Source organism: Hydra vulgaris, chromosome 14 (genome assembly GCF_038396675.1).
Source record: "Hydra vulgaris chromosome 14, alternate assembly HydraT2T_AEP".
NCBI classification, from domain to species: domain Eukaryota; kingdom Metazoa; phylum Cnidaria; class Hydrozoa; order Anthoathecata; family Hydridae; genus Hydra; species Hydra vulgaris.
The window spans coordinates 35,294,246-35,311,700 of record NC_088933.1 but is presented as its reverse complement, the minus strand read 5'-3'; the positions used below and the strand labels follow the sequence as shown (position 1 = coordinate 35,311,700).

General features: G+C 27.3%; 1 protein-coding gene across 1 annotated transcript in view; it reads left to right on the top strand.

The window, feature by feature from the left end:
• LOC100199352 (uncharacterized) overlaps positions 1–16,870 on the top strand; it is a 39,674-nt gene extending 22,804 nt beyond the window's left edge. Inside the window, exons 11-13 of the mRNA XM_065818381.1 lie at positions 4,565–4,784; positions 4,874–4,964; positions 16,211–16,870. Of these exons, the coding sequence (XP_065674453.1) occupies positions 4,565–4,784; positions 4,874–4,964; positions 16,211–16,372 (473 nt within the window). The 3' untranslated portion in view covers positions 16,373–16,870. The remainder of the gene's footprint in view (positions 1–4,564; positions 4,785–4,873; positions 4,965–16,210) is intronic.
• Positions 16,871–17,455: the final 585 nt, after the last annotated feature.

Below are 17,455 nucleotides of genomic sequence, written 5' to 3'. Positions count from 1 at the left end.
CTAATATTTCATGCTCAATTACAAAAAAAAAAAATTGTAATAAAAATAAAATTTCATGTTATTTACTGCTCAGTTACAAAAAATAAAATTGTTTATCTATTCAAATTAAAGCTACAGTAATTTTTCTGCATTTTCTTTTTTAGAATGGGATGAAGCCAATATTGTATAGTTATTCATAAGTATACTAGATAAGAGTTTAGTCTATTAAACCACTTGATGTCTGTAATATTGCATCTGCTGTTGTCAATATAAAAGTTTTTATTCTATTTTTGCCAGTTTTTACACCAATATTTTTGCACATTTCTGCTTATTTTCAATAAATGTTGCCAGTGAATATCTTTAGTACTTTAAATGACAGCTCTCAAGGATCAAGCAATCTTATATCATAAAACATTCTTTGTACATTTTTAATTTTCCCTGCATCAATACAACTGCAGAAAAGCAACAATACCTTTGCAATACTTGTTTCTTATTTATAGCTGGGTTTGTTTTCACAGCTGTCAGGGTTTCTTTACAAAAAACATTGGTTGTCTTTCTAGGAGCTTTAGAGATAAGGTAAATCATTTAGACAATATAATTTGACAAGGAGTTTAAATATAATGATCTCAGTTTTTCTAGATCTTTCAATCAGCAACTAACTTCTCTGTTTTACCAAATTGAAATTTTTCTAATACTCTTATTTGGTTTAGTGAAAGTGTCAAAATAAAACATGAACCCATATTAAATGCTCTATGTGTTAAATCACTTTTCATTTGAAGATGAAATCTGAAAGAATATTACATTTATAATATAGCTACATTTATATCACAACAATATTAGATTTTTACAAATTTTAAATAAAAAAATTTTTTATTTTATTTACTATTTTACTTTATGACTTGAAAAAGATTAGTCTGCATCTTGAAAAAGATTGATCTGTGTCTTGAAAATGATTGGTCTGCATCTTGAAAAATATTTGGTCTGCATCTTGAAAAAGATTGGTCTGCATCTTGAAAAAGAATGGTCTGCATCTTGAAAAAGATTGGTCTGCATCAGAAATATTAACATAAAAGGCAAAAGCTTTGTCAATTAGAAAAAGTTCTTCATACTCCAGTTCTTCCCCTTGATACTCCAGTTCATTGAATACAATTTTTTTTTGATTGTTAAACTTTGTCATCATTATGTATGTAACTATATATTAGTGGTTTTTCAAATTTAACCTTTATTATGATATAATTTTAAGTTCATTATGATCTAATTCTAAGTTCTAAAATCAACTTCATTAAATCTCTAAGTTCCTCTTGAATATTTCTTATTAATAAGCATATTGTTATATTTAAAGTTCCTGGTACTGTTGGAACTTGGCTGTTATCAATGTTATGAAATATATTTACAGGTCCATTTGTTTGTTTCTTGCAATTAATCATTATTAAGTTAATATTTTTAGGCCAATGTTTAGAACCTATTACAGTTTATTTTAAATTGTGGGTATTGTCTCTTGAAATTATAGTTATCCAACATAAACTTTCATCTTTGTTATTTGGTAAACAAAAAATATGTTGTTTTTTTTGTTGTTGTTGTTGCTGTTTTTTTTGTTTTTTTGTTTGTTTTTTCCAGCTTTTCTGTTCAATGGCACAATCACAAGGCCTGATAACTGTTTTGTAAACCAAGAATTCTATATAACATTGAAGTATTAATAATACAGAGTCTTTAACATGATAGCAAAGAATCAATTTTAGTTATTTTTTTGGGAAATCAGAAAATCAGACAAAGTCTAAAAGTCTAAAATTAGACAAAGTCTATCTACCGTAATTTTTGTAAAAACTTGAATTTGAATAAAACTCATTGCATTTATTTGATTTTGTAGTAAAATAGTAACAAAACAAAAAAAAGTAGAATTTTAAATAGAATTCTTATTTTTTTTTGTAGCTTTTAATTTTTTATTATTCCATAATAATATCTGTAAATTTTTATACAAAATAAAGTACTATGAGTAAAAATAATCTCATTTTTTAATAAATTTGTTATTTTCATATAGAACACTCTATAATTTTTCAATTAAAATGAGTTTGAAAAATAAAATACTTTGAAATTGAAATGTTTGTATCAAGCATAATTGCATAGGTTTAACTATCCGCTAAAAATTCTTATAAAATTTATTAAACTTTCTGTTTAGGTTTTGAATTTAAAAAAAAAATTGCAAGGGTATGTACTAATACCCAAACCATTTAAAGTTTGTTAAAGTTAATTTTTCTATAGAATTATTTTATAACTTTAAAAATTAGACAATATAAAATAGTATAGAATAGAATTGAGGCTCAATCTATTTTAAACTTTTTGTATCAATTTCTATCAATTTTTTCTTTCCATCATCAAAACAAAAAATTAAACAAAAATCAAACAAAAACAGCTGTGATTTTTATCAAACAAGCCAATGAAGCGCATGTGGTTGCATGTCTTGTTCATCCATGTTTAAAGTAATTATTTTAGACAACATGACCACCTTTTTATATAGAAAGTGTTTTAAGAATTTGTGGCAAAATAAAGCTAAAGAAACTAGAGAGAACAAAACAACAATACTCGAAGGAAAGAACCAAAAACTATATGAAATAGAAAATCTAAATTAAATAAGCTAAAAAAAATTGAATATTAAAAAAGGTAAATTATCAAAAATATAATACAATAAGCTTTATATTTAACTGTTTTTGTTTCCTTATATTTAAGACGTTTTTAAGTAGTTTTAAACTACCAAAATTAATACAAGTCAAGAAAAAAAGTAGATAAGAATATAACAAAAATAAAAATATTTTTTGATATAAAATTTTTTCGCAACTTTTTTCAGTCAGTATATTAAGGAAATACTTTATAATTTGCGCAAGAAACATGGACAATTTTTTAAATTTGTTTTTGAAATGTTTTACTTTACTGTTTTTATCAATGCTCAAGAAATCAAGAACTAATTGCTATTTATTTGTAAAAAAAAAATTTTAACAAGTTTTTCATGTAAAAAAAGTCATTAATGCTAATATTTAAATATAAAATATTTGGTTGTTTTCAATACGCCTAGCCTGCACTTATTCATCAAATGGGTAAATACATATATAAAAGAAACCATCTTATTCTTTTATTTAATTTATTCTGTCATTATAAAATTTATAATTCAAGTAATATATTTTACAAATAAATAATAATTTATTTTCATATTTTCTTATTATACAAGTATTGAGAAAAAAGCGTCAAATGTAGCAAAAACATTTTTAAAAGCGAAAAGATGTACAAACAAATAAATGTAAAAAAAAAAAATTAATAAAATTTCTCATAGTTCAACCGTACGTAGCAAATTAGTTTCTTAATTATGTGGGCTGATAGAAGTTATGAATAAATTGCATATCAAAACTTTCAATTGTTGTTAAATTGTTATAAAAGATGTTTTTTTCAACAAGACTAAAAAAAAGAATAAAAAATAAGTATAAAAATTTTATAAAATTTTTTTTTTATTTACTTTTTTAATTATTAAATTTTCTAGTTTATTTAATTAAATTTGATATTTTGTTGCTATTTTGTTTCCTTTTTTTAGGATCGTTTTTTTTTTTTTTTTTTATTAGTAGATAAAAGTAGCTTTTTGCCACGAATTATTGCAACATTTTATAAGTTGAAAGATGCGAACTGCCATGGTCAGTTTGTCTAAAAAAAAATTACTTTAAACCTGGACAAAAAGGCGAGGAAAACGCACACTCTTCCCGAGAAGACTTTTCAAATGTACTGCGCTTTCAAATTTAGAAACCAAGTACAGAATTTTATATATAATGTAGTAAGAGAATGGATATGAAAATATAATTAATCCTGTAGAAAATACATAAGCTAAGGGATTATCCATAAATAATGCAATGCTAAATTTAATTATTAAACAAAACAAAGAAGATCACAAGTTTTCCCTTCCATGGGACCGCAGGAGAGCATTTTTTCATGTTTTTGTTAATACGCCTTTAATTAGCTAAAATTGAATTAGCTCTTTATGTTCAATGAAAGTCAATTACATTTTGTGGGCCTTAATCTGTTTTTAGGTAGAATTCCTTCCCTTATAATTGATTTAAAAATTATTAAATGTTAATCATTTTCTAAAAGTTTAAGTGAAATACCGTTAATCTTCACACCATTTACTAAAACTATTCAAATATTGTTACAATGTTGTAATCTAAATTGTTCGAAGTACTTTTTTTAGTACTTTTAATAATTTTTGCGTTGTTTTAGTTCATACAATTATATACATCAAGTTAATTAAAAATTAAAAGAGAGACTTACCTCTAAAAATTTATTATTAATCCTTGCATAAAATTTCACAAATAAATTTTTTTTTGTTAAGAAATTATTTTAGATTATTTGGTCTATTCTATAGATATGTTCATTTTTTTTTTGAAACAGAAAAGTTGTTACATGAAAAGTCTAACCGACAGAGTTAACATATTTGGCATACTTTAATGACCTGTTTTTTGGGTCTTCTTTTGTTAGTTTATTTTATTGCTATATGTTATTAATATACTTAACTTTATTAGTAAATATATTATTAAATTTTTTTGTTTTAAAGTAAAAGCAATACGAAACCTAAATGGACACTCTGTTGCCCCATATCGAATACATGCTGGTAAAACTGTTCCTATTGTTAAGGGAGGTGAAGCCACAGTTATGGAGGAAGATGAGTTTTATGCTATTGAAACATTTGGTAGTACAGGGAAAGGAGTTGTGCATGATGACATGGAATGCTCACATTATATGAAAAATTTTGAAGTAGGTCATATACCTTTACGGTAAGTAAACTCAAATGATGCAATGATAGCTAATTTTTTAATAATTAAAAAAGAAAAAGGTGTTTTGATTTAAAGATTTTATTTTTTAGATTAGCAAGAGCAAAGCAACTTCTTAATGTAATTAATGAAAACTTTGGAACGCTTGCATTTTGCAGAAGATGGTTAGATAGGCTTGGACAGGTATTTTATTTATATAAACATATGTGTTTAATAGGTGACCTTAAAAACAACATTTTTATAAGGTGTGTACTAGAACCCTGTAATGTGTTTTATATAATGAAATAACACTGAGTTTAAAAAACATTTTATTGAAAATTTATTTTAGGCGTGCAACTAGACCCTTAATTATTTAACAGGTTCCTGATATTTTTGGGAAAAAAAGTCTTTCAAAAGTAGGTCAACATGGTACTTAAAAGAAGCAAAATTAAACCAAAAGTTCTGAAATAGTAATCGTTTTAAAATAGTTTTTTTTAATTTTAGAATTTATTACTTAAAAACTTTGGTTTTTTAACTAAAAGTTAAAAAAGGTGCATTTTTACAAGTTTTTTGGCAATGTTTTTTATTATAAAAATAACTCTTTCCTCAGGATTAGATTTAATGGTTGTGATTTTATGAAAGCATACTTTCATCTTTTCTGACTAGAGACTATGTATAATCTTTCACCATAGGAGTATCCCATCTTCCTTGTTATCTACTTTCCATTTTTGCTGTCTTGATGAAATCTCTCACTATGCTTCTTACTAACATCGTCCACGTTTTGAGGGAATAAAGCTAGATGTAAATGCAACATATGATTCTTTATGAACACATGACAACCAAGTTTTTTGAATTTTTATATAATCTTTGCAACCAGTTGTTTTTAATTAAGGTCTTTGCAATTTCCTAGAAATCCATTAACTACATCAAAAGTCCACACCAAGCTTTTTTTCAACTTTCTTCATTGCTCTTTTTAGTTTCACTAGCTATAAATAAATGAATATTGCTTTTATTTGCGATCCAACGAATATACCACCTTTGGTCTTTGCTTCAGATAGCTTAGAGACATGAGACAAATATGTTTTAAAATTTCTCTTTTAAAGTCTAAGAATTGTACAAACTATTATATCAATCTTTGTTTGATATGAAGTGTGTGTGTGTGGAGGGGGCAGGGGGTAATAAGACTTTTGTTGGAATCTGCTAGTTTGCTTTAAAACATTGAATAATCTTGGCTGTAGTTTCACTTGTAGGGGCTAATGAACTTTCTTGTAATGATGATCATCAACCTTGCTGTCTCTAAAGCAAAGGAATATAAATACTTAGTGTATCCCTTTAGGAAAAAAACATAAATACTTTGTTTATCCCTCTTGCAAGCTAAGCGAGAAAGCTAGCATCTTAAAATCACCACAAACATCTTAGGTTCAGAATAATTAATATTTTTTAGAAGTTTTTATGATATTATTAAGTCTTCTTTTTTTTTTTGTACAAAGTGGGCATGAGACAAAGTTTGATAATAATTTCCATTGTGGAGCAACACTGGTTTGAGACTCCTTTTGAGCCATCTATGAAAAGTCGCCATTGGGCAGGATCATACAAGAGATATAAACACACCAGTCACATCTTTACAATAATATAAATCATTACATCATTTATAATAAATAAATGAAAATAATTTCATGAAAATTTTGTGAAAATAAATGAGTAATAATTTCAAGTTATTTCCATTACACGCATGTTCTGCAGTGTTTGTCTAGTAGATTTCATTTCATTAGAGAGGTTCAGCTCCTGATTTAGTGAGTCCTAAATCTCTGATAAAATCAACTTGCTCATTCTGATTGGGAAAGTGAGGCTGAAAAGTTGTAAAAGCTTCCTCCATGTCATTGCTACTGTTGCTTGCTGATTCTTGAGATGAAATATTTATTGCATCTTCCTTTGCAAAAGAATGAAAAAACTTATAGCAACTTCAACATAGAGATGAATAGCAGTAGCGTTCAAAACTTCGTGAAAATAAATGAATAGTAATAGTACTAGTAGGCTGTCAACATTTGAGGCTGATGTTGTAGATAATGGCATGTCTGGATATTGACCCTGTCTCCGTTTAGCTTTTTCTGTACTTTTGAGTAGTTTGGCAGATTTTATATATCACATGAGGGCTCATGGTTTGCCCTAATTGTCCAGCTGGCACAAATTTGTATATGTGTATTCGATATTTAGAGTAGCTTATAGTGAAAGATTTTACGATGCAAAAAAAGAAAATTTGTAGTACCTATTAACGGCGTATTTTTTGTCTACAGGGTAAAAACATATGAAATCATCCAGACCATGACACCCTTACGTCTTAGAATTTGTTTATTTTTACACCACTTGCAGTCCATATCAAAAAAATAATAACTGCGAAAATTTTAGTTAAAAATATCAATGGATTCCAGAGATATCGTCACTTGAAATAATGCTGACTCAGCATTTTAGTGATTTTCTAAAGTGACTACAAAGCAACTTTGACATACAGTATCTTCATAATGGCTTGGGGAAATTTCCAAACATTTGGTACTCTAATAGATTTTAACTTGAGAAATCCAAAAATAGCACTCTTAAGACTCGATTATCTCAAGAAATGCCTCATCCAATTTTGTTCAAAATATTTGACTTGTAAATTAGTGATTTTTGGAGGTAAAATGAAGACTGTGGCCCAAAATCCCGAGTAAAAAGTTAAATTAATTGTATATCATTATTTCATCTTAGGTCTACTGAAAAAAATTAGATTTATCAATTGTCTCTCTAATACGTGATCAAAATTTCCATTTAAAAATGGTGGTAAATTTTGTAACAAAAGCAATTAAAGTATTTTTTAAAACATTTATTTGAATAAAACATCAAATAGTGTCATTTATTGACTAGTTTAGGACATTTATAGTCATGGGCCGAGGGAGATACCCTCCCCTCCCACGGGAGGCCCCTACGCCCCTCCCCCAATCTCCCTAGATTTTTTTTTTTTTTTTTTTTTTTTGCATAAAATTAATAAATAATGCAAAAACATACAATTTAATTTTAATTTTGAAAAAAAAAATTTTTTCATTATTTCAAATTGGTGACTTAAAACCTCCTTTTATATAAAAAACAAACATAAGTTTAGTTTTGTTCTTTTTAAAGGTATTTACTTGTTTGTATTTTCTTAAAGAATTACTTTTAATTTTATAGTTTTTATATTATTTTGTTAGGTAATAAATAATAAAAATAATTAATATGGAGAAATGTGACATTGGAAAAAGTCTTAACATTCATTGCCACAAAACTGGATTTTCAAGAAAACAAGGTTTTGTTCAATTTAAAGATCTTCCTTGTGAAAAACAAGAAGAAATAATATGGCGAGCAAATTTAAAGGAAAAATATAGTTCAATAAGAATTATATGTTGTTATCATGAGCAATTCTAAATAATGTTTGATAATTTCAGTTATTTTAACCACGTAAAACTAAATTTGTTTTTTAAGTAATATAAAGATTTCCATAGATATGGCAAACTATTTGCAAAAAAATAATGTTTATGTAACCCCAGGTTGGAAATTCTGCAGTAAATGTTACAAAAAGGCAATAGAAACTGATGAAGATTTAAATTCACAGGAGGAATGGGAATCCAAAAGTGAGAAAAAAATTAAGTTAGATACCACTATAGAATTGCTTGGAATTTCACCAGTCAAACTAAAAAGTCTTTCAAAACACAGCAAATTGCCTGTAGCAAAACAAAAGTTTGAGAACACTATTGACAGAGTTGCAAAAATGGTCTCATTAGCATATAATATTAAAGAAACTTTTTTAACAACAGAAATAAAAAGCCCCATTTTAAACAACAACATTAACAATGACCATGATCTAGACATTTTAATGTATGAAATGAAAAATAAAATTTTAGAGACTGACTCTTATTGCCATAAGGTGCAAATGTTAACACTCGCACCAAAATCATGGACACGTAAAAAGATATCAAGCTACTTTGAAGTGTCTGAGTATCTTGTTCAAACAGCAAGAAAAGTTAAAAATGAGAATGGAATTCTATCATTACCCGGAAAAAAAACTGGAAACCCACTTTCACCAGAAACAGTTAATTTAGTGATTAACTTTTATCAAAGTGATGAATTTTCAAGAATGATGCCAGAAAAAAAAGATTATGTAAGTATTAAGAAAAACCAACATGTTCAAAAAAGATTATTGCTACTCAATCTTAATGAATTACATGTTGCATTTAAAAAAGACTACCCTAACGTCAAAGTCAGTTTGTCAAAATTTTGTACTCTTAAACCTAAATGGTGTATTACAACTAATGCGCCAGGTACCCACAATGTATGTGTTTGCATACATCACCAAAATACAAAATTTCTCATTGATGCCATTAGGTGGAATAAAAGTTATAAAGATTTCATGGCATTGATTGTTTGCTCTCTTGAAAATGCAGAATGTATGTTGCATCGATGTGACCAATGCCCTGGTATTGAAGTGTTAAAAAGTTTTTTAGTGCAGGAGTTTATGGACCATGAGCATGAAAAAGATGTAGTATTTAAGCAATGGCAGAGTACCGATTGTACAACACTACTTTCACAGTCATTGCCACTAGATGAATTTAATGATTTATTATGTGACAGCATTGACAACCTTACCACTCATTCATATATTGCAAAAACACAAAGTAGATACTTAAAAAACTGTAAAGAAAATCTTAACCAAAACGAATGCTTAATTTTAGGAGATTTTGATGAAAACTATCAATATGTTGTTCAGGATGAGGTTCAAAGTTATCACTGGAGCAAAAGTCAATGCTCACTTTATACAATTGTACTTTATTTTATAGAGAACAAACTTCTCAAACATAAATCTTTTTGTTACCTTTCAGAAGATGTTGATCATGACACAGGATTTATTTACAAGACTCAGGAAGATATAACTAGATATATCAAAGAAAATCTACCTGATGTATCAAGTGTGAAATACTTTTCCGATGGTTGTGCAGCACAATTTAAAAATTTTAAAAATTTTATCAATCTTTGTCATCACAGTAAAGACTTGGATTTAAATGCTGAATAGGTATTTTTTGCTACCAGTCATGGTAAATCCCCCTGTGATGGTATTGGTGGGACTGTTAAAAGAGTAGTATGTCAAGAAAGTCTAAAACAAATAACTACTGGACAGATTTTAGATGTTAATTTAATGTACTCCTTTTGTAAAGCCAAGATAAATGGAATTTATTTTAAGTTATTTTTAAAAGAAGAAATTGATCAAACACGAGCACAATTAGAAAAATTTAGGTGGAAGAACAGTTCCTGGCACAAGGATGTATCATCATTTTATTCCAATTGCTCCAAACACTGTAAGTTATAAAAAAATAAGTACTGATGCATGCACTGAAATATTTGATATCATTCCAAAAAGCAAACATTATGTAGATATTTCATTAAATATTAAAAAAATGGATTGTATTGCATATTTTTATGATGGATTTTGGTGGGTAGGGATTGCTGAAGATGTAAGTGAGCTTGATATAAAAGTCAGATTCATGCATCCACATGGACCAGGTAAAAACTTCTTTTGGCCAATGAGAACTGATGAGTGCTGGGTGCTCAATTCTGAAGTTATATGCCTAATTTCTAGACCGCGAACAATATCAGGTCATACATACAACATATCTGAATTAGATTTGAAGAATATAAACTTGTTTTTATTTTATTTACCTATTTTGCATTTAAAATGTCTTTTATTTTTTTCAAATTCTTGAATTGTAGGCTGAGAGGGGTGGGGGTTTAAATAAATCACAAATCACTCACATCTTATTATGTCAATGACTATATTAGTCTAAAACTACATAAAGATATTGATTGTCAAAATGTTTTTAAACCTTTTAATATCTTTGGTTTTAAAATTTATGACTTAAAATCGTAAAAAGATCATTGAAATAAGAGGTAAGTATTTATCGATTTGAAGTAACGCAAATAAACTGTTTCTCAAACTTAAACTGAAAAAATATATTTTTAAAATGTATTTTAACAATCAACTATTATTTATTCATTTTATGTAAAAAAAAAAAATAAAAAAAAATCTAGGGAGATGGGGGGCGGCGTGGGGGCCTCCCGTGGGAGGGGAGGGCGTCTTCCTTGGCCCATGACTATAAATATCCTAAACTAGTCAATAAATAACACTATTTGATGTTTTATTCAAATAAATGTTTTACAAAATATTTTAATTGCTTTTGTTACAAAATTTAAATTTTTCTAAAAAGACACCATTTTTAAATGCAAATTTTGATCATGTATTAGAGAGACAATTGATGAATCTAATTTTTTTCAGTAGACCTAAGATGAAATAATGATATACAATTTAACTTTTTACTCGGGATTTTGGGCCACAGTCTTTATTTTACCTCCAAAAATCACTAATTTACAAGTCAATAATTATGAACAAAATTGGACAAATGAGGCATTTCTTGAGATAATCGAGTCTTGAGGGTGCTTTTTTTGGATTCCTCAAGTTAAAATCTATTAGAGTACCAAATTTTAGGAAACTTCCCCAAGCTATTATGAAGATACTGTATGTCAAAGTTGCTTTGTAGTCGCTTCAGAAAATCACTAAAATGCTGAGTGCATTATTTCAAGTGACGATATCTCTGGAACCCATTGATATTTTTAACTAAAATTTTCGCAGTTATTATTTTTTTGATATGGACTGCAAGTGGTGTAAAAATAAACAAATTCTGAGACGTAAGGGTGTCGAAAATTTTTTTTTTTGGATGATTTCATATATTTTTACCCTACAGTGTATGTATTATTATCTCTCTTGTAAACAGCTAGTTATCTTTTTTTATCTGTGTCTAAGCTGCAAGAGAGCACTAACTTCCTCTCATGAAATGTTTTATGTGACACTGACGATTTATGGGTACTATCAGTTGCCAGTTGGCATTAAAATGTATGTATCAGTTGCCAGTTGGCGCTATAGAGGTTTTAACTTTAAATAGATCAATCAAATAGAAAACCTTCACTTTTTTGGAATTAGCAGAGAAAATTTATTAATAAGCAAAAATTTACAGTAGGCAAAAATTTTGTAGCAATGTGTGAATAAGGAATAATTAGTTTTTTGTTGATGTAAATAAATTAATCAAACAACTTGGAATGGAAATACAATTTTCTTTTAACCAAATTTTACTTTTTAAAGTTTCGTTAAAAGAAAAATGTATTTTTTAACCACAAATCTTTCATTTAAATACCAAGTATGTTTTTTAGTAACTTCAGCACAACTTCTGCTGGTTTTAGACTAAATTTGGAATATTGTATCATTTTATTAACAACTTTTAGATTTAAAAAAGGTGGTGTTACAGGAAATGGAGCTTTAATAAACCATAAAACATAAAATAGTGCTATAAATAAAACTATTTCATGAACCAGCTTTCCTTCTTGTACTTATATTATATGAGGACACTAATTAACAAGCTGTGGCTGCAAAAGATGTATGTTTAATAGTAAACTCCTCATGACATAATAAGAAAATAACTCCTCATGATATAATAAGAAAATAAAGTAGATTTAATACCCTGGCCAGCTCGATCACCAGATTTGAATCTAGTCAAATCAAATCGGCTTGGATGGACAAAGAATTAGTCAAGGTGCAAATACGATCCATAAATAGCCTAATGCAAGAATTAGAGACCATTTGTAGAAGAGTTCCAAAATATTTGCAACAATCTTGTAAAATTTATGCAAAAAAGATATGTTTATTCCAAAAAAGCTCGTGTGAGATATTTTAAATTCTAGCTTCTTATTAGATGTTATTTTTATTGTTTTAATTTTTTATAAATTGCAGTTTTTTATTAATATTTTTTGTTATTATGTTTGATAACGTTTTTATATGCAATTTTAGCATGCCATCCAATATGCAAGATATGTTTAAAAAAGATTTTTCTCGCAAATAAAATAAAATTTGTTCAATATTTTTTTTAGTTTTTATTTTATGGTAGTTTAAATATGCTTTAAGCAATAAAATTCTACTGTGCCTATTTTTTTTAAAAGTACTATCTATATATATATATATATATATATATATATATATATAAATATATATATATATATATATATATATGTATATATATATATATATATATATATATAAGCAATTTAACTATATATATATTTGAACTATTTAATATTTTGAAATATATATATATTTGAACTATATACAGTATTGGACAAAACATTTGCAACCAACATCGAACAATGCTAAAAAGTGTTCCTAATTTTACATGTCTTAAAAATGAAACGAACTATACTACCACAGCAAACAGTTCAGGAGTCTGGAGTCATAGCATGCCATGACATGAGCAATCAGCTGACAGGTGACAGCACACAGGCAGAATTTCGTTGACAAGTGCCATATTGCAGCAGACAAAACAAGTGCAACTTTTTTGGTTTGTTTCATTTTCTTAAGTCTGGTCCGTGTCAACGTCACGGAAGTTTTTTAATAATTAAAGGAAGTATCCAGACGTTTCCAGAAGCATGCAGATGCTTCCAGAAGTTTCCAGAAGAAGCATCTGGAAGCATCCAGTAGCATCCAGAAATATCCGGAAACATTCAGAAGCATCCAGGCGCATCCAGAGGCTTCCAGAAGCATCGAAAAGAAGCATCTAAAATCTTCCAGAACAGGTTCACACAGGTTCATTTTACTATATAAGAGACATGTAAATCAACATGTTATTCAGTCAGTATATGGAAGTCAATCAGTCAGTATTATCAAGACAGTTTATCAATGTGAGTTTTATCAAAGTGTTTTATCGAAGAACATCAATACAAGAAGTGAAATACAACAAGTGTTTCATTACATCAATATAGTCCACATCCAACCAAGACATAGTGTTCCACAGAGCATTATTGTATCATCACAAGGTAAATGTAACACGGTAAGCCTTGAGAAGCGTGATTATTTATTTTTATTATTTTTATGACTTCAAGTGCAAAATTGGCTCCCAACAGTCTTGGATTGGAACTAAGAAAAAAAATTATTTGCGGTTACGCAATTGGAATGTCACAAAAAAGTATTTGTGATAAATATCGCGTGAAATAATGGACCGTATCAAGACTATGTTCCAAATATCGTTCTACGGGGAAGTTGGCAGCAGATAACAAAGATGGAAGACCGCGTTCCACCACTTCTAGAGAGGATTCTATAATCGTCAGATCCGTCAAGAAAGATCCCTGGATATCATCAGTCGAGATACAAAAGCAATTAGAGCTGCCTGTATCGGACCGAACAATCAGACGACGTGCTGTTGAAGCCGGATTGTTTTCTCGACGCCCTGCAAAGAAACCGCTGATTTCACTAAAAAACCAGAAGAAAAGACTCCTATTTGCTACATCTCATATTGATTGGAATGTGTAGAAATGGCGAATTGTCCTGTTCAGTGATGAATCAAAGTTCAACATCATTTGAAGCGATGGCATTTGCCGTGTACGTCGACCGGCCGGAAAACGCCTCGATTTACGTTACTGCCATAAGACCGTGAAGCATGGTGGAGGCAATGTAATGGTCTAGGGGTGCTTTTCTGCTAACGGTCAAGGTCCAATACATCGAAACAATGAAATAATGGACCGTTTCATGTATAAAAATGTCCTGAAAGATGTTATGTTACCTCATGCTGAATGGAATATGCCAATAAAATGGGTTTTTCAGCAAGACAACGATCCGAAACACACTGCAAAAGTAGTCAGGCAGTGGTTTCAAGACAATCACCTATCAGTGATGGATTGGCCGTCTCAATCTCCGGATCTCAACCCTATCGAGAACCTGTGGGAGATCGTCAATCACAGAATTAATCGTGAAGGTGTTTGTAATAAGGATCAACTGTTTGAACAAATTCAAAAGACTTGGGCAGCGATTGCACAAAGTTTCATTGATCACCTGATCGAATCTATGCCTCAAAGATGCAAGGATTGATCGACAGCAAAGGATTCGCAACGAAATATTGATAGCGAAATACAGCTTGGTCAACATTTTGTCGAGTTGCACTTGTTTTGTCCAGAAGGAAATCAACTTTTTTTAATACTTTTGATTAATTTATTAATTTTCATGTACAAATAATGAACTTTGTGATGAATAAAACTTGAAGAACTTTGTCTCTAAATAGTTACATAGTTATTTCTGTAAATTGAAAAAATGCAGCACTTTTATATAAAGAAACTAAATTAGCATTATTTGGTTGCACTTGTTTTGTCCGATACTGTATATATATATTTTGAAACAATTGAACTATATATATATATACATATATATATATATATATATATATATATATATATATATATATATATATATATATATATATATATATTTATATATATATATATATATATATATATATATATATATATATATATATATATATATATATATATATATATATATATATATATATATATATATATATATATATAGTTATGTATGTATATATATATATATATATATATATATATATATATATATATATATATATATATATATTCACTATATATATTTATTCACTATATATATTTATTCACTATATATATTTATTCACTATATATATATATATATAGTTCAATTGTTTCAAAATATATATATAGTTCAAAATATGAAATAGTTCATATATATATATAGTTCAATTGTTCTGTATAAGTAAAAATCTTTTCCAGACGGTAAGTATTTTTATACTCTTTTTTTCCCTTAAAGTAACTTTTCCCAATATGAAACTTTTTTATTAAAATTGGTTCAAATGGGTGCTTATATAGAGCGCTCACTGTATATATATATATATATATATATATATATATATATATATATATATATATATATATATATATATATATATATATATATATATATATATATATATATCCTTATATACATACATGTATGTATATATATATATTATATATGTGTGTGTATATATATATATATATATATATATATATATATATATATATATATATATATATATATATATATATATGTGTGTATATATATATATATATATATATATATATATATATATATATATATATATATATATATATATATATATATATGTGTGTGTGTATATATATATATATATATATATATATATATATATATATATATATATATATATATATATATATATATATATATATATATATATATATATATATATATATATATATATATATATATATATATATATATATATACTTTTATATATATACTTTTATATATATACTTTTATATATATATATATTTATACTTATATATATATATATATATATATATTTATATATACTTTTTTTTTTTAAAGTACTATATGTATATATATATATTTATATATATAGAGAGATATTTATATAGAGAGAGGAAGAAAATAGCTTTTTTTATATATGTTTATAGATATATAATTTTGAGTTTGAATTTTTAGACGAAATATTTAATGGCTTTACGAAATCTTCAAGATGCAGGTATTATTGACGCGTATCCTCCTCTCTGCGACGTCAAAGGGTGTTACACAGCGCAATACGAACACACTATTCTACTTAGACCAACTTGTAAAGAAGTTCTAAGTAGAGGTGACGACTATTAAATTGATCGTCTGCTACAGGGTAGGAATATTTGTGTTCTTCAAAGAAACAAATATGTTATGAGTTTCTGATGGTAGTTATTACCTCGTAATGATAAAGATCCTAAGAACGCAATTGTCTACTTTTTGAAAATAAAAGAACTTTTGTCAACGTTTATTTAAAGATTTTAAGTCTTTTAAGTTTTTTTTTGTGTAAAGTTTTGTGTCAAATCTTATATTTTATGAACTGAAATCTTGACTTAAACTTTTTAAGGTGTTAAATTTCGGTGTCATTCTTACTGTTTTATGTTACACAATGAACAAAAAATAAAATAATACTCTAAAATTTGCTTTTAAGCGTTCTTTCACTGTAATCTACACTTTTTTTTAAATATTTAAATAAAACTTTAAAGTACAACTTATAAAACCACCGATTTTTTTAATTTTTATGTTTTAATTTCATTACCTGTGTTATACAAAAAATACGCAGTTGAAAATAATATATTTAAGGTTCTGTTTGTATTCCCGTTTTATTTGTTTCTTTGACCCTGTTATGCAATAGTAGGATTTATTATTGTTTGTTGTGTAAACAATGATTTTCTATTATTCGATTAGCACAGTTATATATTGCAGTCATTAAACTATTTCTGAACTTTTTTTTCTGAAATAGCTGAATGTCGCCTGCCGAAAATCAGCTTGAATATTTTCTGGCTTTAAAGTTAAGTTGAAAAGGATAACTTTTTTTATATTCGCCCGACTACCGGTCTATGTTATGAAAATATCCGAAGTATTAAAAAACTAGTAATTTTTGATTTTTATATTACAAAATAAAAGAACAATTGGTATTGGAAATAAGAAGAAAGGGGTTGTTTTTCGTTGTTAGGTTATTTGATAACGAAGTTAATTATTTCATTATTTTTAATTTAATTGTTTGCTGTATTTGTGATGATGAAAACTCTTATAATTTATACAGTAAAACATGTAATATCGAGAACAGTCAAGCCAAATAGGTGTAAAATATACTTTTAGTCCTGCAGAAAGGAATTCTCAGGTGCTTAATTCACATGATCGTTTATTGAAGTTTTTGAAGAATTTTTGCACCCACTC